A 27,338-nucleotide genomic window follows, 5' to 3' on the forward strand; every position below is an offset into this window, starting at 1 on the left:
AGTCATCTATCCATATGATGAAATATTATCCAGCTTTGAATTTATGAAGTAAATTAACAATATGAAGACATTTCTTATAATATTAAGTAAAAGAGCCAGATTTCAAAAATCATATGGCTGGCCGGGCGCAGTGGCTCATGCCTGTAATCCCAGCACTTTGGGAGGCCAAGGCGGGTGGATCATGAGGTCAGGAGATCGAGACCATCCTGGCTAACATGGTGAAACCCTGTCTCTACTAAAAATACAAAAAAATAAGCTGGGCATGGTGGTGGGCGCTTGTAGTCCCAGCTACTCGGGAGGCTGAGGTGGGAGAATGGCATGAACCTGGGAGGCGGAGCTTGCAGTGAGCCGAGATCGCGCCACTGCACTCCAGCCTGGGCAACAGAGCGAGACTCCATCTCAAAATAATAATAATAATAATATGGCTGATATGATCATGATTATATAAAGAATATTCACAGAAATTCTACAAAGAAATACACCAAAATAGTAAGTGTTCGATGGTAGAATTATAGATGACTTTTTTCCATTCCTCTTTTCTCTATTTTCCAAACGCATATTCCTCATTAAGCATGTATTACTTTTTTTCATAATCAAACTTTATTAAGTAAAACACATATCTGTGCATGAGTATAAGTAACGCACCGATCTATTGATAGGGTTGTTTTCATGTTGATTTGAATCCCTGCACAACAGGAAGTGATATGCCTTCAATTGGTGATAGCTGGAGGAAATAGCTTTAGCCTTATTCTGCCTGACTTCTCTTCTTGCGTCAGTTCGCTTCAGCATTATTTTTTAAGTTCTTCCTTCTCACATATTCCTTGACTTAAAGGTAACTGAATTTTTTTTCCTTCTCATTATAATTCCCAGTTATTGTCTATGGAGCCCCACCTGCAGGATATGGAGCCCCACCTCCCGGATACGGAGCCCCACCTGCAGGATATGGAGCCCCACCTCCCGGATATGGAGCCCCACCTGCAGGATATGGAGCCCCACCTCTCGGATACGGAGCCCCACCTGCAGGAAATGAAGGCCCGCCTGTGGGATACAGAGCCTCACCTGCTGGATCTGGAGCCAGGCCTCACGAATCTACAGCAGCCCAGGCTCCTGAAAACGAGGCTTCTCTTCCCTCTGCCTCCTCTTCTCAGGTCCGTTCTTAACCTTCTAAGATGTAAACCTTGAAGACTCACCAAGCAAAGAGGTACCCTAAAATTGAAGTCAGGATAAGGAGGAGGACTCAGGTATGTGATCACAGAGGCTTCTCGCAGGTAGTTGTTCCACCCTTTGGAAGGGCAATCTTATGGGGGAAGGTGAAGCTTTACTTCTGTGCCTAGATTTTAGAAGCAGAATCAACTCTTGATTAGCTGGCTAAAGGAAAAGTACCATTGTAGGGCTAATTCCCCAGTAATTTGGTTGACATTGGGTTGCATTTTTAAACATAACTTTTTCCACACTCGCATTCAGGGTTCCCGTCTTCCCATCCTCATTCAAGAAACATCTATTATGCTCTGTTTGCTAGGCACTAAGATGCGTGCTAAAAACGTCATGTTGAACACTTAGTTGTTTGAAAAAGCTAAATTTTCAATAGTGAGAGTATTATAAATTACGGTACATCCACAAAATGGAGTATTATACACCTGTTGAAAACTATGTCTAGAGGTACAGAAAGCCTTCTTTGAGGATGCCAAAAACAACAAATAAAAGCATGATAAATTGACTATATCAAAATTTAAAACTTCTCTGTGACAGAAGTTAAAAGACAGGCAACAGAATAGGAGAAAGTGATTTTCAACATATATATTAATTTATAGTCAGAATACGTGAATAACTACAAATCAGTTCTCCCCAGAATGACAGAAATATGAATTGCTGAATAACCAAGGCAATAGCATGGCCAAAAAATGTTTGAAAAGATGTTCAGCTTGACTAGTGTTAAGGAAATGCAACTTGAGATGAGAAAACATTTTTATCTCCAAAGATTTACAAATATTAAAACTCTTGATATGGCACTTTCACATCTTAAAATCTACCTCTGAGAAAACTTGCATGTGTGCACAAAGATGCATGTGGGAAGATTTCATTATATTCATTGTTTCTAACAGCACAAAATTAGAAATAACCTATATGTCCATTAATAGGAAATATATGAATAGGCTATGGTATGCCCATACTACGTATGCAGAAATTTCTAAGACTTGTTGATAAAGAGAAAAAGCAAGTTGTAGGGAGCATATACTATAGTGATTTTCAGCCTCATCAGACTGAATGCCCCATTTTATAACAAATATTTATATTTTATAACAAACATTTATATTTGTATATTTATAACAAATATTTTGTAATGTCTCCTTCACTTCAATGAAGTTTATAGATAATTGCATATGATTCCACACCATTTCAACCAAAATTAATAGGCCATAAATGTGATAGAGGAAATAAAAGGAGTTTGTAGTAAAATTTTAAGTGTTTTAATATATAAATGCTCAGATTCTACCACACTAGAAGACATACTGAAGTAATCAAGGGTTTACTCCCATATACATAGTCACCATAGGTATAAAGATTAGAAATGCTAACTGATATGAATATGTTGCTTTGGTGGCTTGAATACCATTGCTATTGGCAATATTGTTCTCCAAAATGGTGAACAACCTTTGAAAATTTTCCAAATAAAACAAAGTTTAGTCTTCCTTTGATTTACACAGTGGTTGAATTCCTGAAAATTTCTGTATATATTAAAGTCATATAAAACAGAGTTAGGCTGTAGGCTCAAATGATTATAAACATGCTTCACCTACATCACTGACTGGAGAGCCATTTGAAAGTCAGGAGACATAGGACAATTAAGGTACTGCCCTGTACGTGTCAGGATGTCTCGCATCTTTGACTCCTCACCCATTAAATGCCAATAATGGCCTCTAATTGGGATAACCAAAAATGCTCCCACTTATTTCCTAATTGCTCCCTGGGGGGCAGTGCCATCCCTGCTGAGGCCCACTACTCTAGACTGTTTCAATGCTTTCAGCCCCTTCAGAGCTCACCATTCTCCCACTCTGGCAAGGTAGGCAAAGTTCTTAATTTCATTGGCCTTTCCTTATCTTATTGTAGGCTCATCAAGCCACCTAAAAGGGAGGCCTTAAAAATACAGGCCGGGCGCGGTGGCTCACGCCTGTAATCCCAGCACTTTGGGAAGCTGAGGCGGGCGGATCACCTGAGGTCAGGAGTTCGAGACCAGCCTCAACATGGAGAAACCCTGTCTCTACTAAAAATACAAAATTAGCCAGGCGTAGTGGTGTATGCCTGTAATCCCAGCTAATCGGGAGGCTAAGGCAGGAGAATCGCTTGAACCTGGGAGGCGGAGGTTGCGGTGAGCCGAGATCGCGCCATTGCACTCCAGCCTGGGCAACAAGAGCGAAACTCCGTCTCAAAAAAAAAAAAAAAAAAAAAAATTAGTATCCAGGTGTGGTGGCACATGCCTGTAATCCCAGCACTTTGGTAGGATAAGGTGGGAGAATCACTTGAGGCCAGTTCAAGACCAGCAAGGGGCAATATGGCGAGACCCTTCCTCTAGGAAAACAAAAAAAAAAGCCAGGTGTTGTGGTGTGCACTTGACCCAGAAGACATTTAAATCAATATATTTTCTATACATTTTTTTTTTTTTTTGAGACAGAGTCTTGCTTTATCACCCAGGCTGGAGTGCAGTGGCACAATCTTGGCTCACTGCAACCTCCACCTCCCAGGTTCAGGCAATTCTCGTGCCTCAGCCTCCTGAGTAGCTGGGATTACAGGCAGGTAACACCGTGCCCAGCTAATTTTTTTTATTTTTAGTAGAGATGGGGTCTGGCCATGTCGGCCAGGCTGGTCTTGAACTCCTGGCCTAAAGTGATCTGCCCGTCTCAGCCTCCTGAAGTGCTGGGATTACAGGCATGAGCCACTGCGCCTGGCCTTCTGTGCATATTTCTTATATGTAGTTGAAATCATGCTATATAATGTTTCCCCAGATATTTTACATTTTCATAGGTTTTGAAGAAATGCTTGCAAATATTGTTAGTGACCACATAACATTCTGTGACACAGTCACACCATAATGTATTTTCTCAATCCCTCTTTTAAGGTATTTGAGTTGTTTCCAGGTTTTTGTTATTACAACTTCGTGATTAACTTCTTTGTATATGGAGCTTTTTAAAAGTTTTAAATGCTTTCCTTAACACAGCTTAGTCATTGATTGATCTGCATTGTGAAAATTAGGAAACCAGATGCTCCCATGTTCTCAAGGACAGCCTTTCTTAAGGAAGTCAGGTAGATATTAATGGGTTTTATGTGAAATGGAGTAACTGGGTTAAATATAATTGAAAAAGACAAGAAAACTGGTTTCTTTACAACTCTTAGAGCCTTGACTATACTAATGGACAATCTCCAAGAAGGAGAGATTTTCAAAATTTACAGTTTTTTCAAAATTATTTGATTTTGGAATATTCAGTAAACATTTTGTTCAGTGGAACAAACTTTGAGAAACACTTTCTGGAATTATGGGATATTAGAATTAGAATGGACTTCAGGTATCTGGAGTATGCTAGACCTTAAAGCTCTTTCCAAAAATGAAGACAAGTCAAAAGACCATTCTTCCTTCCATTCCAAAAAAAAGAGCTTTATGTCCAATTTGCAGAAAGCAGGGTGGGACATCTTGAAGATATAATATATAGAAAGTAGCTGCTGCTTCCTCTCAGAAATTACTGGGATAGAGTTACGGGTCTAGGAAGCTGGAATGTCAAAACGCAGGGACAGCCACTTTGCCCAGGCAACTGGCATGAAGGGAAGAAGTGAAAAGGGAAAGTGTGGCTGTAAACCTCTCTAAAGTTTCCAAACAGGGAATCCAGGCAATATTGGATCTCAAACATGGGTCATAGGATCTGGCGCTTTTATCCCTAAAATTTTTGGAGGAAAATAGCCAGATATTTTAAGTTTCTTCTCTTCTTACTTCCAAACTACAGTACGTGGGTAGTTCCTCTCCATTGACAAGGAGAGGAAGAGAGGAGAGACTCAACCAACTAGAGCAGGGATAAGGTTTCCCTTGTTCAACTTTTCAGTGTCTGCTGGAACGTGATGGTAAGTTGAGAACAGGGTGAATGGGTGAGGCCTTTTTTATATCAGAAAGTTTTCCGAGTAACTAATCTCTGGCAAATATTTGGGGATTCGAATTCTAAAATAATACAAACTAGACTTCTCTTCTGCTCTTCATTTTAGTTATACTTGTACCAGGTAGATTTGAGGTGGGGTCCAGTTACCTGAAAAGCGTAGCAGGTGCGAGTTTCTTAAAGGTGGAATTCCACCATGTTCTCCTGTGCAAAGGGTACCTGTTTACCTGGTCCACCAAACTGCCCCAGTACAACCAAAGGCTGTGACTGTGTAAGGATAGAACCAAGTGGAGCCACAGTTTGGACGCACGTGGTGCTGTGTGGCACACCTACTGTTAGCTCCCACTGTCTGGTACAGTTGTTTCCCCCTAAGGCTCAGTCCAGTTTGTTCTGTAAGAAGAGCTTTGTGTCCTGTATATTCAAAGGACCCTGGTTTTTGCTTTGCTTAGGACAAATCCAGTCAGAATTCAGCTGAGACTTCTGCATGCTCAGAGCACTCATGTGCTGAGTTCCTCAGCTCCTCACTGACATTTTGAGTAGTTTCTTTCTGACTCACTCACTGTGCTGGTGGATTCCGCTCTTCCTGTCTTCCCCAGCTGCAATACAGAAACTATACTCTGTTGTCTACTCTTTCATTTCCTATTAGAAATATAAAGGGATAGAAATAAGAAGACCTTTTAGTCCTGGACTGTCTGGTATTGGCCCCTAAAATGAGCCTCCAAATACTCCTTTTCATGGGTAAGTGGATGCTCCCCAGCCTGCTAGAGCAGAACCTTCCTGGCTCAGCTACCCTGAGATATCAGGAGAAAAACATATAGTTGGTGTGATTTCCTCTTTTTGTTTTTTTTTTTTTCAAGATACAGTCTGGCTCTGTCCCCCAGGCTGGAGTGCAGTGGCGCGATCTTGGCTCACTGCAACCTTTGCCCCACAGGTTCAAGCGATTCTCCTGCTTCAGCCTCCCGAATAGCTGGGATGACAGGTGCCTGCCACCATGCTCGGCTAATTTTTGTGTTTTTAGTCGAGACAGGGTTTCATCATATTGGCCGGGCTGGTTTCGAACTCCTGACCTCAAGTGATCCACTCGCCTCGGCCTCCCAAAGTGCTGGGATTACAGGCATCGGCCTGTGCCTGGCCGATTTTTCAATCCATAGATTAATATGTTCAAGAAATATTGCATGTCTTTGTTTTCTGTAAATTTATTTCTGTTACCAAGATCCCCACCACCATCTGCTTTGTTGGTGGGCTCCTCACAAATCCTAAGATTATGCAAAGGTATCTAGATTTTATTTGGATAAAGATGCTGAGAAGGTTCTTCTGGTCATCAGACTGCTTCTGAAACAGCCACTATCCAGTCCTTGCAGTCCCATCAAGTCTAAAAGCTTGTTTCCTTGGGACCCCAGAATCTTGGGTAGGGCTTAGAACCAGGTGTCAGAGATCCAACTCTGTGTACCATATTGCTCCTTAGAACTGGGGAGTAGGACCCCAAAGCCCTCTTTATCCTTGAGAGTCTGACAATTCCTTAAACTTCCAGATTCTGCCCTCTCAGCTGTGCTGTTGGTCTGCATCACCTCCATCTCTTAAGCATCTATCCTAATCCAAATCTCAGGATTTGGGTTTACCCAAAAGGTAATAGAAACCCTTTGCCTTCATGTTGACTTGGCTTTCCTTGCCTAGCACTTGGTTGCTTGCTTGAAAATCGTGTATGTATATATATAAAATGTAGAAGCCCAGTTCAAATTAATAACGTAAAAAATTATTCTGTTACACAGATTACCTCATTGTCAGGTAGGAAGTGAAACATACGATATTCTTCCTGGCCTTTACCTTGAGAGTCTTCTGGAGCCTGAAGAGGGTGGGGCAGACAACCATGGACTGCTAGAGAATAAACTTTTTCTGAAGCTTCCTAAATGGATTGGAAAGAAGGGTTCTGTCAAAGGGAAAGGGTCTATACAGATGTGACTAGCAGTTTGATTAGTTTAGATGTATGATTTAGTAGCCAATATAAGAAACGTGTAATTTTTAGTAATTAGAATTTATTATAAATAATAAAGCAAGGTATTAATTATTAATGTTATGGTATCTATGGGGTGTCACTTTTCTAGCCAGAAACCTCTGTGGACAAGTGGCACCTCTGCCCAAGTTTTGCTTGGGCCCACTGGGCTCATTCCACCCACCCGGCCTGGCAGGCTGCACTTGGCTCATGCTACCAGCCTGGATCCCACGCCTTCCAAGAGAGATTGCATGGAGTGACAAGGGGTGTGTGGAGAAGTGTGGGGTCTGGTTATTTTTCAGTCAGATGTGCCAGCTGCTGCAGTGGGGTGGTCAGCTCCAGGTACCAGCATGGGCACCAGCTCTCCGTGAGGCTGCAGCTGGACCAGTTGCACTCCAAGCAGCTTCCACAGCTGGCACCAGGGACAAGGTGGTGCCCAGAAGCTTGGAGATGCCAGGAACCATAGGGCCCCAAAGAGGGAGTCACAGCCCTGGCTCCGAGAGCTCCCAGGTCTGGGCTTCCCAAAGGGCTGCAGCTCTTCTTTTCTTCTCTTTGCCCACAACATGTTGAGCAAGGGGCATGTCTCAACCCTGTTTGTGTTACAGGTCTTTTAGCCTCATTTAGTGGGTCCAGAGTTCTTCAATGAGGTACACAGACAAGTAGAGGGTGAGCAATAAGAATGAGGTACACAGACAAGTGGAGAGTGAGCAAGACAAACAGGAGCTATTGAGTGACAATAGCTCAGAGGAGGCCTTGGAGTGGGTAGCTCCTATCTGCAGGCAGGTCTTCCTGTCATCTCTGCAGCTCTCAGCAGAGAGGAGGCCCTGGAGTGGGTAGCTCTTCACTGCAGCTCATTGTCCTGATGTCTGCTGCTCTCAGCAGAGAGAGGTCCTGGAATGGGTAGCTCCTCTCTGCAGCTGGTCGTCCCAGCATCTACTTAGCTCTGGCTGAGCCCAGGGATTTTATGGGCCTCAGAGGGGAAGAAGTGCGTATCGATTGATCCATATGTGGCCATGGGCAGGCCCAGAAAAGGCACCACAAGTTCTCACTCCAGTCCATGGGACTGGCATCCTGGCCCCCAGCTTTCAAGCCCTCCCTGGCCTGAAGGTGGGACCTCACCAGGGACCCATCCTCTTCTACCCAGGAACCTGTCTGCCTCCTGCCGTTGATGGTACCCAGGCTGTAGGTGCCAAGCCAAGCTGCCCTCAGCTCCCTTCAGCTTCCTTCTATGTTCATTGTGCCCAAAATCTGGAGGGGGCTGGGGCAGCAGGGGGCTGGTGTGTCAGCACTGCCCAACTTTGCTCTGAGATCAGAGAACGCAGGGAGAAGCTAGGCAGTAGGAACAGGCATTTCCATGCCTGCAAGGGCAAGGGGGGGCCTTCCTGGGCCCCCAAGAGTGCAAGGATGCCTGGGTCTGCAGCCACGGTTTGGGCAGCTGGAGCTGTGCCTGGGAGGGTGGAGCTCCCACCTGCCCCTCTGGGCCCTGGGAGCACAGGGATGCCTGGGTCTGCAGCCATGGCTTGGGTGGCTGCAGGAGCATCCAGGGAGCTCCCACCCCAACTTGGAAGGGGCAGGTCTCCCGCTTGTCCCTGGCTTTTGCCTTCTCCATGGAGCATGCAGCCCTGGCCATGCCTAGTTGCTGCAACCATCATGATGGCAGCAGTTGCTCCAGATGGCCTGCTGCTGCCGTCATTAATATGTAGCTATTAAACACAGTTGGTGAATCACTTTTTTGTTTCTTAAATTATTTTGCAATAATTTAATATTTTGACATAAAAATTATATATATTTAATGTATACAACTGAATGTTTTTGTGAAACATTGTTAAATGACCATCACATTCCAACTAATTAACATATCTATTACCTGTATATAGTTACCATTTTTATACCCTTTGACCAACATCCTCCATTTCCCCCTCTTCCCAGCCCCTGGCAACCACCATCCTCCTTTCTGTTTCTATCGTTTGACTATTTTAGATTCTACATAAAAGGGAGATCATGCAGTATTTCTCTTTCTGTGTCTTGCCTATTTTGTTTAACATAACTTCCTCCAGCTTCATCCATTTTGTTACAAATGGCAGGATTTTCTTTTTTAAAGGCTGAATAATAATCTGTTTTGTATGTGTGTATAATCACATTTTCTTTACCTGTTCATCCACTGAAGGACATTTAGGTTGTTTCCATATCTTGACTATTGTGCAAAATGCTACAGTGAACATGGGAGTACAGATATCCCTTTACTATCCTATAGGATTGTTTGATCATATGTTCTATTTTTTTTTTTTTTTCTTTGAGACCAAGTCTCGCTCTATCGCCCAGGCTGGAGTGCAGTGGTGTGACCTGGGCTCACTGCAAGCTCTGCCTCCTGGGTTCACACCATTCTCCTGCCTCAGCCTCCCAAGCAGCTGGGACCACAGGCGCCTGCCACCATGCCTGGCTAATTTTTTTTACTTTTAGTAGAGATGGGGTTTCACCATGTTAGCCAGGATGGTCTCGATCTCTTGGCCTTGTGACCTGCCCGCCTTGGCCTCCCAAAGTGCTGGGATTATGGACGTGAGCCACCGTGTCCAGCCGTGTGTTCTATTTTTCATTTTTGGGAACCTTCATACTTTTTCCATAATGGCTGTATGAATTTATATTCCTAACAGCAGTGTACAAGGGTTCTCTTTTCTCCATATCCTTGACAACATTTGTTATCTTTTATCTTTTTGATAATAGCCTAAAAGGTGTGAAGTGATATCTCATTATGGTTTTGATCTGCATTTACCTGATGATTACAAATGTTGAACACATTTTCATATGCTTATTGGCCATCTGAATTTCCTTTTTTGAGAATTATCTATTTTGGTTCTTTGCCCATTTTTTAATCCAGTTGTTTGTATTTTTAGCATTCAGTTGTATGAGTTCCTTATATATTTTGGATATTAATCCCTTATGAGCTATATAGTTTCCAAACATTATTTTCCCATTCTGTAGGTTGCGTTTTCATTTTTTGGATTATTTCTTCTGCTCTGCAGAAGCTTTTTAGTTTGATGTAATCCCACTTGTCTATTTTTTCTTTCATTGCCTGTGCTTTTGGTGTCATATTGAGAAAATTATTGCAAGACCAATGTCAAGAAGGTTTTCCCAATGTTTTATTCCAGGAATTTTGCAGTTTCAAGTTTTACGTTTGAGACTTTTGTCTGCTTGAGTTGATTGTTGTGTAGTATGAGATAGGGGTCAGATTTCATTTGTGTGTGTGTGTGTGTGTAGATACCCAGTTTTTCCAGTACTGTCTATTGAACAGATTATCCTTTCCCGATTGTGTGTTCTTAGCACCCTTGTCAAAGTAAGTTGTTCATTAGTATGTGAGTTTATTTCTGGGTTCTCTGTTCTGTTCCATTTTGTCTGTGTCTGTTTTTATGCCAGCACCATACTATTTTGGTGATAGCTTTGTAAGATAGATAATTTGTAGTCAGGAAGTGTGATTCTCCAGCTTTTTGTTCTTGTTGAAAATTGCTTTGCTATTCCGGGTTTTTTGTAGTTCCATATGAATTTTAGGATTTTTTTTTCTATTTTTGTAAAAAGTGCAATTGGGATTTTGATAGGGATTGCATTGAATCTGTAGATTGCTTTAGGTAGTATGGACACTTAGACAATATTAATTCTTCCAATCTGTGAACATGAGATGTCTTTCCACTTGTGTTTTTATTCCATTTATTTGTGTCATTTATTTTGCTGAGTCCCGTAAATTCCTAAGTATTTTAAAATTTTTGTTGCTAAAGTAAATGAGGTTGCATTCTTAATTTCCCTTTCAGATAGTTCATTTTTGGTACATAGAGATGCTATGGAGTTTTATATGTTGATTTTGTGTCCTGAAACTTTACTGGATTCATTTATTAGTTCTACCAGTTTTGAGGGGAGGTGCGGGGAGAGAGAGAGAGCGTGAGAGTGTGTGTGTGTGTAGTCTTTTGAGTTTTCTATGTATGTGATCATGGCATGCAAAAATAATCTTACTTTTTCTTTTCTGACTTGGAAGCCTCTGTTTTTCTTGCCTGATTGCCCTGGCTATGACTTCCAGTACTATGTTGATTAACAGTGATAAGAGTGGACATCCTTTCCTTATTCTGTATCTTAGAGGAAAAGCTTTCAGTCTTTCGCCATTGAGCGTGATGTTAGTTGTGGGCATTTCATAAGTGACCTTTATTGCATTGAGGTAAATTTCTTTCATACTTGTTTTGTTGAGTCTTTATCATGAAAGGATGTTGACTTTTGTCAAATGCTTTTTCTAGGTCTACTGATGTGATCATCTGTTTTTTGTGTTTCCTTCCTCTTATTGTGATTTATCACATTGGTTGATTTTCATATGTTAACTGACCTTGTATCCTATGGAGAAATTCCACTCTATCATGTTGTATAATCATTTTAATGTGCTGTTGAATTTGGTTTGCTAGTGTTTTATTAACGATTTTTGCATTTATGTTCATCAGGGATATTGCCTGGTAATTTTCTTATGTTACCTTTAGCTTTGGAATCAGGGTGATGCTGACTTTACAAAATGAGTTTGGGAGTGCATTCTCTTTTTTAATTTTTGGAAGAATTTAAGAAGGGCTAGTGTTCTTTGAATGTTTGGTAGAATTATTGTATGAAACCATCCGGTCCTGGGCATTTCTTTGTTGGATTTTTTTTTTTTTTTTTTTTGAGACCAAGTCTCGCTCTGTCGCCCAGGCTGGAGTGCAGTGGCGTGATCTTGGCTCACTGCAAGCTCCATCTCCCGGGTTCACGCCATTCTCCTGCCTCAGCCTCCCAAGTAGCTGGGACTACAGACGCCTGCCACCACGCCCAGCTAATTTTTCGTATTTTTAGTAGAGATGGGGTTTCACCGTGTTAGCCAGGATGGTCTCGATCTCCTGACCTCAAGTGATCCACCCACCTCTGCCTCCCAAAGTGCTGGGATTACAGGCGTGAGCCACCGCGCCCAGCTGGATTTTTTTTTTTCTTTTTTGAGATAGGGTCTTACTCTGTTGCCTAGGCTGCAGTGCAGTGGTGTGATCATTGCTCACTGCAGCCTCAATCTCCTGGGCTCAGGTGATCCTCCTGCCTCAGCCTCCTACGTAGCTGGGACTACAGGTGCACACCACCATTCCTGGCTCATTTTTTTTTTTTGAGATGGAGTCTCACCCCGTTGCCCAGGGTGGAGTGCAGTGGCACCGTGTTGGCTCATTGCAACTTCCGTCTCCTGGGTTCAAGCAATTCTCTTGCCTCAACCTCCCAAGTAGCTGGGATTACAGGCGCCCACCACCATGCCTGGCTAATTTTTGTATTTTTTTTAGTAGAGACAGGGTTTCACCATGTTGGACAGGCTGATGTCGAACTCCTGACCTCAGCTGATCCACCGCCTTGGCCTCCCAAAGTGCTGGGATTACAGGCTTTTTTTTTTTTTCCAGTATCAGTGAGGTCTTCCTGTGTTGCTTAGGCTGGTCTCAAACTCCAGAGCCCAAGCAATCCTCCTGGCTCAGCCTTCCAAAGTACTGTGATTATAGGTGTGAGCCGCCACGCTCAGCCTGGAATGTTTTTGATTACTGATTCAACTCCTTGTTTGTTATTGGTCTGCTCAGGCTTTCTGTTTCTTCTTGATTCGGTCTTGATAGTGTGTGTGTTACTAAGAATTTATCCATTTCTTCTAGGTTATTCCATTTATTGGCATATAGGTTGTCATAATAGTCCCTTATGATCCTTTTTATTTCTGCATCATCCATTGTAATATCTCCTCTCTTATTTATGATTTTATTTATTTGAATCTTCTATTTTAATCTAGCTAAAGGCTTGTTGATTTTGTTGATCTTTTTAAAAAGCCAACTTAGTTTTTTCTATTCTCTATTTTGTTTATTTCCGCTCTAATTTTTCTTATTTCTGTCCTTCTGCTAACTTTGGGTTGAGTTTGTTCCTCTTTTTCTAGTTTCTTGATTTGTACAGTTAGGTTTTGTTTGTTTGTTTGTTTTTTCCCCCGAGATGAAGTCTTGTTTTGTTACCCAGAGCTGGAGTGCAGTGGCTCAACCTCAGCTCACTGCAACCTCCACCTCCTGGGTTCAAGCGATTCTCCTGCCTCAGCCTCCAGAGTAGCTGGGACTACAGGCAGGCGCCACCATACCCGGCTAACTTTTTGTATTTTTAGTAGACATGGGGTTTCACTATGTTGGATAGGCTGGTTTCGAACTCTTGACTTCAAGTGATCCACCCACCTTGGCCTCCCACCATGCCTTGGCCAAAGTTAGGTTCTTTAATTGAGATCTGTTTTCTCTCTCTTTTTTTTTTTTTGAGACAGAGTCTTGCTCTGTTGCCTAGGCTGGAGTGCAATGGTGCGATCTCAGCTCACTGCAACCTCTGCCTCCTGGGTTCAAGTAATTCTCCTGCCTCAGCCTCCTGAGTAGCTGGGATTATAGGTGCCTGCCACCACGCCCAGCTAATTTTTTGTATTTTAGTAGAGACGAGGTTTCACCATGTTCTCCAGGCTAGTCTTGAACTCCTGACCTCAAGTGATCTGCCTGCCTTGGCCTCCCAAAGTGCTGGGATAACAGGCGTGTAAGCCACCTCGCCTGACCGAGATCTTTCTTCTTTTTAAACGTAGGTGTTTAATGCTATACATTTCCCTTATGGAACTGCTTTTGCCGATTCCTGTACATTTTAGAAAGTTGGAATTTTATTTTTCTCTCAAGATATTTTAAAGTTCTCTCTGGATTTCTCTTTTATCCAGTTGTTCAAGAGTGTATTGTTTTTATGAATTTGTGAATTTTTCTATTTTCTTTTTGTTACCGATTTCTAGTTCATTCCACTGTGGCCTAAGAAGATACCAGGTATTATTTCAGCCTTCTTAAATTTGTTAAAACTTGTTTTGTGACTTAACATGTGACCTATCCTGGAATATGTTCCATGTATACTTGAGATGAAATTGTATTCTGCTGCTGTTGGCTAAAAAGTTTTGTATGTTAGGTCCATTTGGTGTATAGTGTTATTCAAATCAGTTGTTTTTTTATTGGTTGTCTGCCTGAATGTGCTATCCATTATTAAAAGTGGAGTATTGAATTCTCCTACTATTAAATTGTTTTTAACCTCTTTCTTCATATCTGTCCATATTTGATTTATATATTTAAGTGCTCTGATGTTCAGTACATACATGTTTATAATTGTTATAGCTTCCTGTTGAATTGAAACTTTTATCATTATATGACTTTCTTTGTCCCTAGTAACAGTTTTGGACTTAAAAGTATGTTTTGGCTGGGCACGGTGGCACACACCTGTAATACCAGCACTTTGGGAGCGGAGGCTGAGGCAGGTGGATCACGAGGTCAAGAGAGCGAGACCATCCTGGCCAACATGGTGAAACCCCATCTCTACTAAAAATATATAAATTAGCTGGGCGTGGTGGCACACACCTGTAGTCCCAGCTACTCAAGGGGCTGAGGTAGGAGAATCACTTGAACCCAGGAGGCGGAGGTTACAGTGAGCCGAGATCATGCCACTGCACTCCAACCTGGCAACAGGGCGAGATTCTGTCTTAAAAAAAAAAAAAAAAAGGTCTGTTTTGTCTGATAAAAGTATAGCCACTTTTGCTCTCTTTTGGTTACTATTTGCGTAGAGTATCTTTTTCTATCCCTTCACCTTTAGTCTGAATGTCCTTATAGCTAAAGTAAGCCTTTTGTAGACAGTATATTACTGGATCTTTTTTTTTTTTTTTTTTAAATCCATTAAGCTACCCTATGCCTTTTGATTGGGGGGGTTTAATCCATTTACATTTAAAGTATTTATTGGTAGGTGAGGACTTAATATTGCCATTCTGTTAATTGTTTTCAATCTGTTTTGCAGCTCTTCTGTTTTCTTCCTTTCTTTTCTTCTTTTGTTATTTGATGATTTTTTGGTTTGCTTTCATTCTTCCTTTGTCTATATCTTTCGTGTATATACTACAGGGTTTTTCTTTGTGGTTCCTATGAGGCTTGTATATATATTTTATTTCATTTCATTTCATTTATTTATTTTATTTTATTTAATGGGGTCTCACTCTGTCACCTAGGCTGGAATGCAGTGGCATGATCTCGGCTCACTGCAACCTCCACCTCCCGGGTTCAAGTGATTCTCGTGCCTCGGCCTCCTGAGTAGCTGGGACTACAGGTGCGTGCTACCACGCCTGGCTAATTTTTGAATTTTTAGTAGAGATGAGGTTTTGCCATGTTGGCCATGCTGGTCTCGAGCTCCTGATCTCAAGTGATCCACCTGCCTTGGCCTTTCAAAGTGCTGGGATTACAATCATGAGCCACCATACCTGGCTACATTTTCTTTCAGTTACAACCATCTATTTAACGATAACTTAAATTCAATTGCATACAAAAACTTTACACTCATACTCCCCTCCACTATGTACTCTTCAAGTCAGAGTTTAACTTCTTTTTATATTGTGAATCTATTACCAAATTTTTTTGGTTATAGTTATTCTTGATATAACTATATCAACTTTTTGTTTTTCAACTTTTGTAGTGTTATGGGTAAATTGGGCACCACCATTACAGTGTTATATTATTTTGTATTTGACTATATATTTACCTTTGCCTGTGAGATTTATGCTTTCACATTGCTGATTAGCATGTTTTAAATTCCATTTGAAGAACTCCCTTAAGCATTTCTTGTAAGACAGGTCTAATGCTGACAAACTCAGTTTTTGTTTATGTGGGAAAGACTATCTCTCTTTCATTTTTAAAGGATAGCTTTTCAGGGTATAGTATTCTTGGTTGCCATTTTATGTCAATATTTGGAACATATTATCCCGTGCTTTCCTGGCCTACAAAATTTTTGTGGAGAAATCTGCTGATAGTCTCATAGGGATTCCCTTGAATGACAAGTTGCTTTTTTCTTGCATCTTTCAAAATTTTTTGACTTTGACAGTTTCATTGTGATGTGTCTTGTTGTACACTTGTGTTCAACCTATTTGGGATCCTATGGGCTTCTTCAGTCTGGATGTCTATTTCTTTCCAAAGATTTGGAAATCTTTTTAGTTATTTCTTCAAATACACTTTCTACTTCCTTCTCTCTCTTCTTCATCTCATAACCCCATAATGTGTATATTAGTTCACTTGATAGTGTCTCATAAATCCTATAAGCTTTCTGCATACATTTTAGTTTTTTTCTCTTTTCTCCTCCAGTTAGATAATTTCAAATAACCTGTTTTTGAGTCTGCGGATTCTTCTACTTGAGTCATCTTCTGAAGTTCTGTATTGCATTTTGTAGTTCAGTCATTATATTCTTCAGCTCCAGAATGTTTCTTTTTAATTTTTCTCTATCTTTGCTGAACTTCTCATTTCGTTCTTGTATTCTTTTCCTGATTTCATTAAATTGTTTATCTGTGTTCTCTTGTAGTTTGTGGAATTTCTCTAAAACAATTACTGTGAATTTTTTATCAGGCGGTTCATGGATATCCATCTCTTTGGATTATTTACTAGAAGTTTATTTTCTTCCTTTGGTGTTGTCATGTTTCCCTGATTCCTTGTGATCCTTCTAGGCTTGCATAGGTGTTTGCACATTTAGAGAAGTAATCATTGGCTGGGTATGGTGGTCCATGCCTGCAACTCCAGCATTTTGGGAGGCCAAGGTGGGCAGATCACTTGAGCCCAGCAGTTCGAGATGACCAGCTTGGGCAACATGGTTAAACCCTGTCTCTACCAAAAAAGATAGAAAAATTAGCCAGGCGTGGTGGTATATACTTGTAGTCCCAGCTACTCAGGAGGCTAAGGCAGGAGGATCCCTTGAGCCCAGGAGGCAGAGGTTGCAGTGAGCCAAGAAGAAAAAAAAAAAAGGAGAAGAAGCAATCCAACTCTTCTAGGTTTTATAGAGTAGCTTTGGTAAGGAAAGACTTTCACTCCTCAGGAGTGGGTGGGCAGCATGCTGCAGTGTGCCATGGCATTGGTTCTAGTGGTCCTCCACAAAGAGTAGGGGCATGTGGCAGCTCCAGGTTCATGGAGCAGTACAGTGTCTTATTGGCTCAGGGAGCTGGGTCTGTGATGTCAGCAACTGTGTGGTCCTTGGAGACAAGAGTTGTGGGGGCCTACAGTGGCTGCAAGGGCTGTTGAGGTTCTCAGCAATGCTTCCAGGTGCAGCAGCAAGGGACTGGAACAAGTTGCCGGGGGGGTCTAGGGCTGGTGGTGTGTATATGCTCAGTTATAGGAGCCAGCTGCTGGCACATGTGTGATGGCAATGGCCAGATTTGGGCATATATTGCAGTGAAGGCCAGGACCAACAGCAGGGGCTGGAGTCAACTCTAGGCACACACACAGTGGCAGTTATGTGTGTGTGTAGCTGTGGGGTTGGTAGTGTGCATCCTTGTGAATTTAAGGGCCAGTTATAGGCATGTGCATAGAGGGAAGGGCCAGCAACCATTCTGGATCAGCTGCATGCATGTGCACAACTGAGGAGAAGCAAATTGCTTTTAAAGTCCAAATGTTCTTTCAACAGTCTTTGACATGCTAGCCAAAACTACTGGAGCTAGATTTTTTTTTTTCCTGAGATGGAGTCTTGCTCCGTTGCCCAGGCTAGAGTGCAGTGGCATGATCTAAGCTCACTGCAACCTCCACCGCCTGGGTTCAAGCGATTCTCCTGCCTCAGTCTCCCGAATAGCTGGGATTATAGGGAACTGCCATCATACCCGGCTAATTTTTTGTATTTTTGTATAGACAGGGTTTCATCATATTGGCCAAGCTGGTCTTGAACTACTGGCCTCAAGTGATCCACCCACCTTGGCCTCCCAAAGTTCTGGGATTACAGGCGTAAGTCACCTCGCCCGCCCTGCAGCTAGAGTTTTAAGTTGTTAACCAAAGAAAAGATTTCCTTCTCTGTTGTCTTTTCAGTTTGGAGAAGAGTTACCCGAACGTGACTTGCTCTCCTGTTTCACCAAGTCTGTGCCTAGAATGCTTTCTATCCATCCCTGTCCCTATCCCACCAGGCGTGTGCCACCATGTCTGGCTAATTTTTTTTTTTAATCTTTTTTTTATCTCTACAGACAAGGTCTCGTTATGTTGACTAGGCTGGTCTTGAACTCCTGACCTCAAGCGATCCTCCCACTTCAACCACCCAAAATGCTGAGATTATAAGCATGTGCCACCGCGACCAGCTGGCCTTACCTTTCAATACAGCCCCACTGGGGATTAAGTTTCAACAATGTTGATTAAGTTTCAATTAATGTTGTCAGAGGGGACAAACATTCAAGCCATAGCAGGAATTAATAGAGAAAATCAACAAAACCAAATTTCGTTCTTTGAAAAGATCAATAAAAATTTTGGTTTTGGCTAGGTACAGTGGCTCATGCCTGTAATCCCAGCATTTTGGGAAGCCAAGGCACGAGGATTGATTAAGCCCAGGAGTTTGAGACTAGCCTGGGCAATGAGGGGAGACCCTGTCTCTACAAATAATAAAAAACTTTCACTGGGCATGGTGGTGTGTGCCGGTAGTCTCAGCTACTGGGGAGGCTGAGGCAGGGAGATTGCTTGAACCCAGGAAGTCAAGGCTGCAGTGGGCCATGTTCATGCCACTGCATTCCAGCATGGGTGACAGAGACTGTGTTTCAAAAAATAAATTTTTAAAAATTTATTTTGTAGAGATGGATGTCACTCTGTCACCCAGGCTGGAGTGCAGTGGCTTGATCATAGCTCACTGTAACTAGGAACTCCTGGGCTCAAGTTGATCCTCCTGCCTCAGCCTCCTGAATAGCTGGGACTACAGGCACATGCCACACCTGGCTAATTTTTATTTATTTATTTATTTTTTATTTTTTTAAGAGAGACGGGCATCTCACTATGTTGCCCGGTCTGGTCTTGAACTCCTGGCCTTAATCAATCCTCTTGTCTCAGTCTCCCAAAGCACTGGGATTAGAAGCATGAGCCACTATGCCCAGCCTAAAATCAATAAAATTTTAAAACTTTGGCTGGGCGCGGTGGCTCACGCCTGTAATCCTAGCACTTTGGGAGTCCGAGGCGGGTGGATCATGAGGTCAGGAGATCGAGACCATCCTGGCCAACATGGTGAAACCCCGTCTCTACTAAAAAAAATACAAAAAATTAGCCGGGCATGGTGGCGGGCGCCTGTAGTCCCAGCTGCTCTGGAGGTTGAGGCAGGAGAATGGTGTGAACCCAGGAGGCGGAGCTTGCAGTGAGCCCAGATCACGCCACTGCACTCCAGCCTGGGCGACAGAGCGAGACTCTGTCTCAAAACAACAACAACAACAACAACAACAAAAAAAAACCTCTCGCCAGGCTAACTAACGAAAAAGGACAAATTTCTGTGAAGTGAAATTTCGTAGAAATGAAAGAGAAAAATCACTGTTGATCCCATGGGCATTACAAGGATTGTAAGGAATATTGTGAACAACTCTTTGCCCATGAATTCTATAACCTAGATGAAATGGACTAATTCCTTGAAAGATAAACTCACACAAGAAGAAACAGACAATCTCAGTAGCCCTATATGTATTTTAAAAATTGAGTCAATAATTAATAACCTTCCAAAAAATAAAGCACCAGGCTTAGGTGAGTTCACTGGTAAATTCAGTATGTTCCAGAAAATAGGAGCAGAGCCTTGCATGGTTCATTAAGGTTCAAATTATAACTGATTTACATTTTCAACTATATTTACTTTTTAAATGCTTGACTTTCTCATTTTAAAGTCTAAACTAGACATCTTAATTGGTGAAAGTTGTTTAAGCTACTTATTGTTGATAGACACATCCTGTCAAGTGAAGTAGTTTTATAGGTATGAGTTTTTTCTCACCCTCCACCAGGGTGGGTGGAATAAGTTGATTTGGCCAATGTGTAATATTTAAACTGTTCTATAAAATAAGTGTCTGGCCATTTGGTATGATTTCTGTGTGTGAAAGGTCCCAGAATCAAAATGGTACATCCATAATCAGCAACCATTTAACCTTCTTTGTTCTAAAACAAACAAAAACCAAAGGGCACTGGTTGGTAGGGTGAGGTGGGGGAGTATTTTAATTTTGGGAATTTGGGAAGCAGACAGCTTTACTTTATAAGGTTGGAACAGCAGCACTATCCATGAAATATAAACCAAAAATCTTTACTGTTTCTCAGTTTCCTAGATTGCTATTATTTGGTCCTAAGTTGAGTATTCCACAGAAAGTGGTAATTATCTTTTCTCTCTTCCTCTGTTAGAAAATTAGGTTAATAATGGATTCCTATAATGGGAGCATCACCACTTACTAAAACACACATAGAATGATGAGTAAAAAAAGTTTTCTAGGATTGTCTTTTATTCTGCCACATTTATTGATAAACAGTGAAGAAATTTTTAAAAAAGTTTTAAGAATTGTTTGTCACATCATTTTTAGAAATGTTCTACCTGTATATGGTAATGTCCCATTTTAAAAATATTGGATATCTTCAATCTTAAACATTTCTATTTAGCTGATTGGTTCTCACATATACTTCTAAAAGAGAAATTTTATGTTATAAGAGTTACTTTTTTGGATTAGATTTATTAATCTCAGTTACCTACTATTCTGACATTTTAGGAAGGAGGTAATTGTTTTTAATGATGGATAAACTTGTGCTGGTGTTTTGGATCTTATGATGCTGAGCATGTTCTGAACTGGTGCTAATGTCTAATATAATTTTATATTTACAAACATACGTGCTACCCAGAGATTAATTTAGTCCATATGAACTATTGACCCCTCTTGAGATGGCAACATACGCACTCCTAAATCAGTGTGTTCAGACTTTTCAGGTATCTAACTCATTTCCAAACATGTACCATGTTTATAAACCTCTTGATTTCCAGCAACATACTATAGAAAACACCTGCTATTCAAAACACAACTTCTACTCAGTGTCATCCATTGCTATCGTGAGAGACAACATAGCAATATCTGGTATGTTGCAAGCTTTCAAGATAGCCTGAACTTAAAAAGTTGGTCCATTAGTTGTATCTGATGGATATAAATTTGCCTCCTAGTTCACTTTGTGTCAAGAGCTAAAACTGTGAACCTAACTTTCTCTTATGGTGGGTAATAACTGAAAATAAAGATGTATTTTCAAGCTCAAAAAAAAAAAAAAGAAAAGAAAAAGAAAATAGGAGCAGAGAGGAACACTTACTGACTCATTCTCTGAGACCAAAAATATGTAAATACCAAAACCATGGCCGGACGTGGTGGCTCATGCCTTGAGACCAGCCTGGCCAACATGGTGAAACACTATCTCTACTAAAAGTACAAAAATTAGCTTGGTGTTGTGTCGGGCGCCTGTAATCCCAGCTACTCAGGAGGCTGAGGCAGGAGAATTGCTTGAACCTGGGAGGCAGAGGTTGCAGTGAGCTGAGATCACACAGCTGCAGAGAGTGAGTCTCATCTCAAAAACAACAACAACAACAAACCCCCTGCCTCCCAAAAAAAAACCAATCAAAAAAATTTTTTTTTTCTTTTGAGGCAGAGTCTCACTCTGTCGCCCAGGCTGGAGTGCAGTGGCGCCGTCTCGGCTCACTGCAAGCTCCGCCTCCTGGGTTCACGCCATTCTCCTGCCTCAGCCTCCCCAGCAGCTGGGAGTACAGGTGCACACCACCACACCTGGCTCATTTTTTTATTTTTAGAAGAGACGGGGTTTCATCGTGTTAGCCAGAATGGTCTCGATCTCCTGACCTTGTGGTCTGCCCATCTCAGCCTCCCAAAGTGCTGGGATTACAGGCGTGAGCCACCGCGCCCAGCCTAAAACCAATCAATATATTTTAAGAAAGAAAATCTGCAGACCAGTATCTCTCATAAACATAGATGCAAAAATCCTCAAAACAAAATATTAATAAACTGAATCCAAGAATATATTAAAAATACACCATGACCAAGTAGAATTTATCCAGGTGTGCAGAACAGTTTCAACATTTGACATTAATATAATCCATCACATCAACAATCTAAAGAAGAAAAATAGGCCGGGCGTGGTGGCTCACACCTGTAATCCCAGCACTTTGTGAGGCCGAGGCGGGCGGATCACAAGGTCAAGAGATCAAGACCATCCTGGCCAACATGGTGAAACCCCGTCTCTATTAAAAGTACAAAAATTAGCCAGGCGTGGTGGTGCACGCCTGTAATCCCAGCTACTCGGGAGGCTGAGGCAGGAGAATCACTTGAACCCGGGAGGCAGAGGTTGCAGTGAGCCGGGATTGCGCCATTGCACTCCAGCCTGGCAACAGAGCGAGACTCCATCTCAAAAAAAAAGAAAAATAATATCATATCAATAGATACAGAAAAAGCACTTAAAAAATCTAGCTTCTCTTCATGATAAAAACCCTCAGCAGGCCGGGCGTGGTGGCTCACACCTATAATCCCAGCATTCTGGGAGGCCGAGGCAGGTGGATCATGAGGTCAGGAGATCAAGACCATCCTGGCTAACACAGTGAAACCCCGTCTCTACTAAAAATACAAAAAATTAGCCGGGTGTGGTGGCGGGTGCCTGTGGTCCCAGCTACTCTGGAGACTGAGGCCGGAGAATGGCGTGAACCCGGGAGGCGGAGCTTGCAGTGAGCCAGGATTGCGCCACTGCACTCCAGCCTGGGCGACAGAGCGAGACTCGGTCTCAAAAAAAAAGAAAAGAAACCCTCAGCAAACTAGGAATAGAGGGGAATATCCTCAGCTTGATAAAGAACATCTGTACAAAAACTAAAAACCCTACAGGTGACATAAAACTCTGTGGTGGCAAAGGAGATGCTTTCTTGCTAAGATCAGGAACAAGGCAGTGTCCCCTCTCACTATTCCTATTCTATTGAACTTCCTGTTGGAAGTTCTGGCTGATCCAGTAAGATAAGGAAAGGAAATAAAAGCATATATATTCAGAATGAAGGAAAAACCTACTTTGTTCACAAGTGACCAACACAATACTGAAAAGAACAAAGTCAAAGGACTGATCCTTTAAGACTTGCTGTAAAGTTATAGTAATCAAGACAATGTGGTATTAGCAAAGCAGTAGACAAGTAGATCAGTGGAACAGAATAGAATCCAGAATGTACCACACAAATATAGTCAACATTTTTTACAAAGGGACACAGGTAATTCAATGGAGTAAGGATAGTCTTCCCAACAAGTGGTGCTAGCGCAATTGGACATTCATATCCCAAAAGAAAAAAAAAATCTAGACACAGACTTTACACTTTTCATAAAAATTAACTCAATATAGACCTAATTGTAAAACACCGAGCTATAAAAGTTCTAGAAGATAACATAGGAGGCCGGGCGTGGTGGCTCATGCCTGTAATCCCAGCACTTTTGGAGGCCGAGGTGGGTGGATCACGAGGTCAGGAGATCGAGACCATCCTGGCTAACACGGTGAAACCCCCGCCTCTACTAAAAATACAAAAAGTTAGCCGGGCGTGGTGGCGGGCGCCTGTAGTCCTAGCTACTCAGGAGGCTGAGGCAGGAGAATGGCGTGAACCTGAGAGGCGGAGCTTGCAGTGAGCAGAGATTGCGCCACTGCACTCCAGCTTGGGCAACAGAGCAAGACTCCGTCTCAAAAAAAAAAAAAAAAAATTTTTTTTGGCTTTTCCAGTGAGTCTTTAGAAACAACATCAAAAGCATGAAAAAAGAAAAAAATAAAAAATCAATAGGTTGAATACAAATACAAAATACAAATACAAAATTTAGCCAGGCATGGTGGCACATGCCTATAATCTCAGCTACTGGGGAGGCTGAGGCAGGAGAATTGCTTGAACCTGAGAGGCAGAGGTTGCAGTGAGCCAAGATTGTGCCATTGCACTCCAGCCTAGGCAAAGAAGCGAGACTCCGTCTCAAAAAAAAAAAAAAAAAAAAAAAAAAAAAATGGCACATTTTGGTGTGGCACATTCTGCCATCTTTTATATCTAAAATTTACAGGTGGCTCATGCCTGTAATCTTTGGGAGGCCGAAGTGGGAAGATTGCTTGAGGCCAGTTTAAGACCAGTCTGGGCAACATAGTGAGACCCTTTCTCTACAAAAAACTATAAAAATTAGCTGGGCATTCCTATAGTCCTAGCTACTCGGGAGGCTTAGGTGGGAGGATTGCTTGAGGCTACAGTGAACAATGATTGTGCCACTGCCTTCTAGCCTGGGTGACAGAGCGAGACCCTGTCTCTAAAAACAAAAAATCCAACTCTTACAACTCAATAATTAAAAAAACAAAAAACAACAACAAAAAACAACCTGGGCCAGGCATGGTGGCTCACGCTTGTAATCCCAGCACTTTGGGAAGCCGAGGCAGGCGAATCACCTGAGGTTAGGAGTTTGAGACCAGGCTAGCCAACATGACAAAACCCCGTCTCTACTAAAAAAATATAAAAATTAGCTGGGTGTGGTGGCACCTGCCTGTAATCCCAGCTACTCAGGAGGTTGAGGCCGGAGGATCTCTTGAACCCAGGAGGTGGAGGTTGCAGTGAGCCGAGATCATGCCACTGCACTCCAGTGTGGGCAAAAGAGTGAGACTTCATTCCCCCGCTCCCTCCCCCAAAAAAAACTTAATTAAAAAATGGATAAAAGACCCAAACAGACACCTCACCAAAGAAGATAAACAGATGGCAGACACACGTATTAGAAGATGCTGAACATCATATGTCATTAAGGAATTGCAAATTAAAACAGATACTATTATACACCTATTGGAATGGCTAAAATCCAAAATGCTGACACCACCAAATTCTGGTGAGGATGTGGAGCAACAGGAACGCTCATTACTTCCTGGGAGTACAAAATGGTACACTTTAGTAAGAAACTGCCAAACTGTCTTCCAAACTAAATATACTCTTACCATATGTCCCAGCAATTGTGCTCCTTGGTATTTATCCAAATGAGTTGAAAATCTATGTCCACAAAAACCTGCACTCAAATATTTATAGCAGCTTTTTTCATAATTGCTGAAACCTGGAAGCAACAAAGATGTCCTTGAATAGTTGAATGGATAAACAGTGGTATATCTATACAATGGGATATTATTCATTTAAGTACGTTGCTTAAAAACTAATGTGCTATCAAACCATGAAAAGATATGGAGGAACCCTAAATTCATATTACTAAGTGAAAGAAGCCAATCTGAAAGGCTGTTTACTGTATGATTCAAACTCTGTGACATTCTGGAAAAGGCAAAACTATGGAGACAGTGAAAAGATCAGTGATTGCCAGGAGTGGGGGAGAGGGAAGGGAGGGATGAACCAGGTGGAACAAGGATTTTTAGGGCAGTGAAACTATTCTGTATGATACTGTAACAGTGGGTGTGCCTCATGACACATTAGTGAAAACCCAGTGAATGTACAGCATAAAGAGTGAACCCTAATGTAAATTACGAATGTTTGCTAATAATGTATCAGTACTATCAATTATAACAAATCTACCACATTAATGCAGGATGTTAACAATAGGAGAAACAGTGAATGAAGAGAGGGTATATGGGAACTCTGCATTTTCTGCTTAATTGTTCAGGAAACCTAAACCTGGTCTTTAAAAGACTGGGGTCAGGGGAGGGATGGGAAGCCCATTTAGCAGGAGAGACTGTGATTTCCCACAGCTTTTTAAGTGTCTGAGGGTTCCCAAGCTAGGTGGCAAAAACCACCATGTAGAAAAGCCTGGGCCTGAATAACTACTTATTCAGGTGCCATTCTCAGTGCTTTACATAAATTAGCTCACTTAATTCCTGAGCGATAATCCCATGAGGTAGGAACTATTATCCCCACTATAAAGGAAGTAGAATATTATAATACATTATCCTCATTATAGAGGAAGTAGAAGCACAGAGAGATTAAGTAGGGTGCTCAAGATTGCACAGCTGTAAATGGAGCAAGGATTTAAATCTAGGCATTAGGATATATAACTAAATTACCATCTTATTCTCATTCTATAAACCAGTCAGTCTTTTTAGTAAGGAAAATCATCTCAATTTATTATTTTACACACCCCAAGTCAGTGCAGATAGCTTTGTTCCAACCTGGAGAGGTAAAGGGTCTTTGTAGAGGTAAAGATCTGTCTTTGTAGGCCTTCACACACAGCCTCTCCAGGGACTGTCTTGAGGAATAGTTTCTGAGAACTTCTTGAAGCTCTTTAAACAGGAACCAACTTGTTTTTTTTTTTCCCTCTTTCTTTTTTCTTTTTTTTGAGATGGAGTCTGGCTCTGTCACCCGGGCTGGAGTACAGTGGTGCGATCCCGGCTCACTGCAACCTCCACCTGGTTCCAGCGATTCTTGTGCCCCAGCCTCTCGAGTAGGTGGGACTACAGGTGTGTACCACCATGCCCAGCTAATTTTTTATATTTTTAGTAGAGACAGGGTTTCACTATGTTGGCCAGGCTGGTCTCGAACTCCTGACCTCAGGTGATCCACCCACCTTGGCCTCCCAAAGTGCTGGGATTAGAGGCATGAGCTGCTGTGCCAGGCCTGGAACCCACTTGTATTTTTTCTTTGGAGTCCAGAAATTCTAGACTGTTGCTGGAAATAAGAGTGGCAAAATAGGTACTTTTCAACAATTTCCCCTCTAACACTTTTGTCTATTTTACCAATGTGTCTTTGGCCTGTGCATATTGCCTTGGCAGCCCCTCCCAACGGTCACTGAGTCCTGGAGATCTGGCCAGTCCTTCTTCATCTTCACTGCGATCACCCCGTCCCAGCCTCCCTGTCTCTCACCTGGATCCTTGAACAGCAGCTAATTGTAGGCTCTCTATATACCTGAAAGGCTCCAGTCAGGAGACAAAAGCCATGTGTTATTTGAACAGAAAGATAGGCAACTGTAAGTACTATAATTCCAGAACATTTTCATTACCTAAAAAGAAACCCCATAACCATTAGCAATCACTTCTCATTTCCTCTTCTCTCCATCCCTTGGCAACCATTTATCTACTTTTTGTCTCTGTAGGTTTGCCTATTCCAGACATTTCTTATAAATGGAATAATACAATTCATGTCCTTTTGTGTCTGGCTTTCACTTATAAAGTTTTCAAGGTTCAACCATGTTGTAGCATGTGTCAGTATGGATATACTGTGTGGACTGCATGGATGTAACACATTTTGTTCATTCATCAGTTGATAGACATTTGAGTTGTTTATACTTTTTGGCTATTATGAATAATGCTATGAACATTCACATACAAGTCTTTGTGTAGGCATATTTTTAAATTTCTCTTAGGTATCTACCTAAGAGTGGAATTGCTGGATCATATGGTAACTCTGTTTAACATTTTGAGGAA

The 27,338-nt window shown here is 41.8% G+C and overlaps 1 protein-coding gene across 6 annotated transcripts in view; it reads left to right on the plus strand.

Moving 5' to 3' along the window:
- WBP2NL (WBP2 N-terminal like) overlaps nucleotides 1–7,200 on the plus strand; it is a 34,165-nt gene extending 26,965 nt beyond the window's left edge. The window contains exons 6-10 of one of the 6 annotated variants that reach the window (XM_063662969.1): nucleotides 871–1,241; nucleotides 4,214–4,299; nucleotides 4,992–5,106; nucleotides 6,667–6,761; nucleotides 6,905–7,200. In XM_063662969.1, the coding sequence (XP_063519039.1) occupies nucleotides 871–1,160 (290 nt within the window). In that variant the 3' untranslated portion in view covers nucleotides 1,161–1,241; nucleotides 4,214–4,299; nucleotides 4,992–5,106; nucleotides 6,667–6,761; nucleotides 6,905–7,200. Of the gene's footprint in view, nucleotides 1–870; nucleotides 1,242–4,213; nucleotides 4,300–4,991; nucleotides 5,107–6,066; nucleotides 6,309–6,666; nucleotides 6,762–6,904 lie in introns of those variants that run through there. The other 5 variants (XM_054469975.2, XM_063662967.1, XM_063662968.1 and 2 more) reach the window with 5 other exon arrangements.
- The last annotated feature ends 20,138 nt before the right edge of the window (nucleotides 7,201–27,338 follow it).

Source organism: Pongo pygmaeus, chromosome 23 (genome assembly GCF_028885625.2).
Source record: "Pongo pygmaeus isolate AG05252 chromosome 23, NHGRI_mPonPyg2-v2.0_pri, whole genome shotgun sequence".
NCBI lineage: Eukaryota > Metazoa > Chordata > Mammalia > Primates > Hominidae > Pongo > Pongo pygmaeus.